This window comes from Trachymyrmex cornetzi, unplaced genomic scaffold, assembly GCF_001594075.2.
Source record: "Trachymyrmex cornetzi isolate Tcor2-1 unplaced genomic scaffold, Tcor1.1 scaffold3299, whole genome shotgun sequence".
Classification (NCBI taxonomy): Eukaryota; Metazoa; Arthropoda; class Insecta; order Hymenoptera; family Formicidae; genus Trachymyrmex; species Trachymyrmex cornetzi.
The window spans coordinates 5,930-6,677 of NW_017298002.1; the positions used below are offsets into that span (position 1 = coordinate 5,930).

The 748-nt window shown below is 34.6% G+C and overlaps 1 protein-coding gene across 1 annotated transcript; it reads left to right on the plus strand.

The window, feature by feature from the left end:
* Positions 1–152: 152 nt before the first annotated feature.
* LOC108762982 (uncharacterized) lies at positions 153–711 on the plus strand (the record flags this gene model as incomplete). Its single annotated transcript, XM_018510261.1, has 1 exon — positions 153–711. A coding segment is annotated over exon 1 (559 nt), but the record flags the coding sequence as incomplete, so codon positions are not given.
* Between the last annotated feature and the right edge of the window lie 37 nt (positions 712–748).

Genomic DNA, 748 nt, shown 5'->3' on the forward strand with positions numbered 1-748 from the left:
GTGAAGTTATTCGATTACGAAATCAAGTAAAAATTTTGAAATATCGTCTACGTGCTGCACGAGCTTCTAAAAAACCGAAAGGACGCAAGAAAAAGAAACAGGAATTACAAAAATTAATACGTGAACAAAATCTACATCCTGTCGCAGAAGCTATGATAAATTTGCAGCTGCATACACCAAAAGCGGAATATACGGAAGAAGAAAAGAATCTTTCAAGGCAATTATATTATTATTCAGCCTCTGCATTTTGTCGTTTAAGAAAGGCAGGTTGTAATTTTCCTGCACAACGAACTCTTAGGACATGGGTGGAAGAATACGATATGAGACCCGGATTTTGCAATTTTATATTTGAAAAATTAAAGGAAAAAATGTCTCATTTACCACCAGGAGAAAGAATATGTGCTTTAAAATGGGACGAAATGTCCATAAAAAGTTATGAAGAATTTTCGCTTAAATTGAATCAAATAGAAGGCCTTGTTGATCTTGGACCCTTAGGAAGAAAATTTGAAAGAGCTAAATGTGTATTTGTATTTTGTATAGACGGTTTAAATGCGCAACGTCCATGGCGTCAACCTTTGGCATATTTTCTTCCAGAAAAATGTATGAAGGCAGAAGAAATAATTACCTTATTGGAAGAATGTCTAGATAGATTAAGTGAAACAGGTGCTGATGTACAACTCTTAACATGTGATCAAGGCACATCTAATCAAAGTGCTTATACTCAACTTGGCATCAATTCACAAAAACC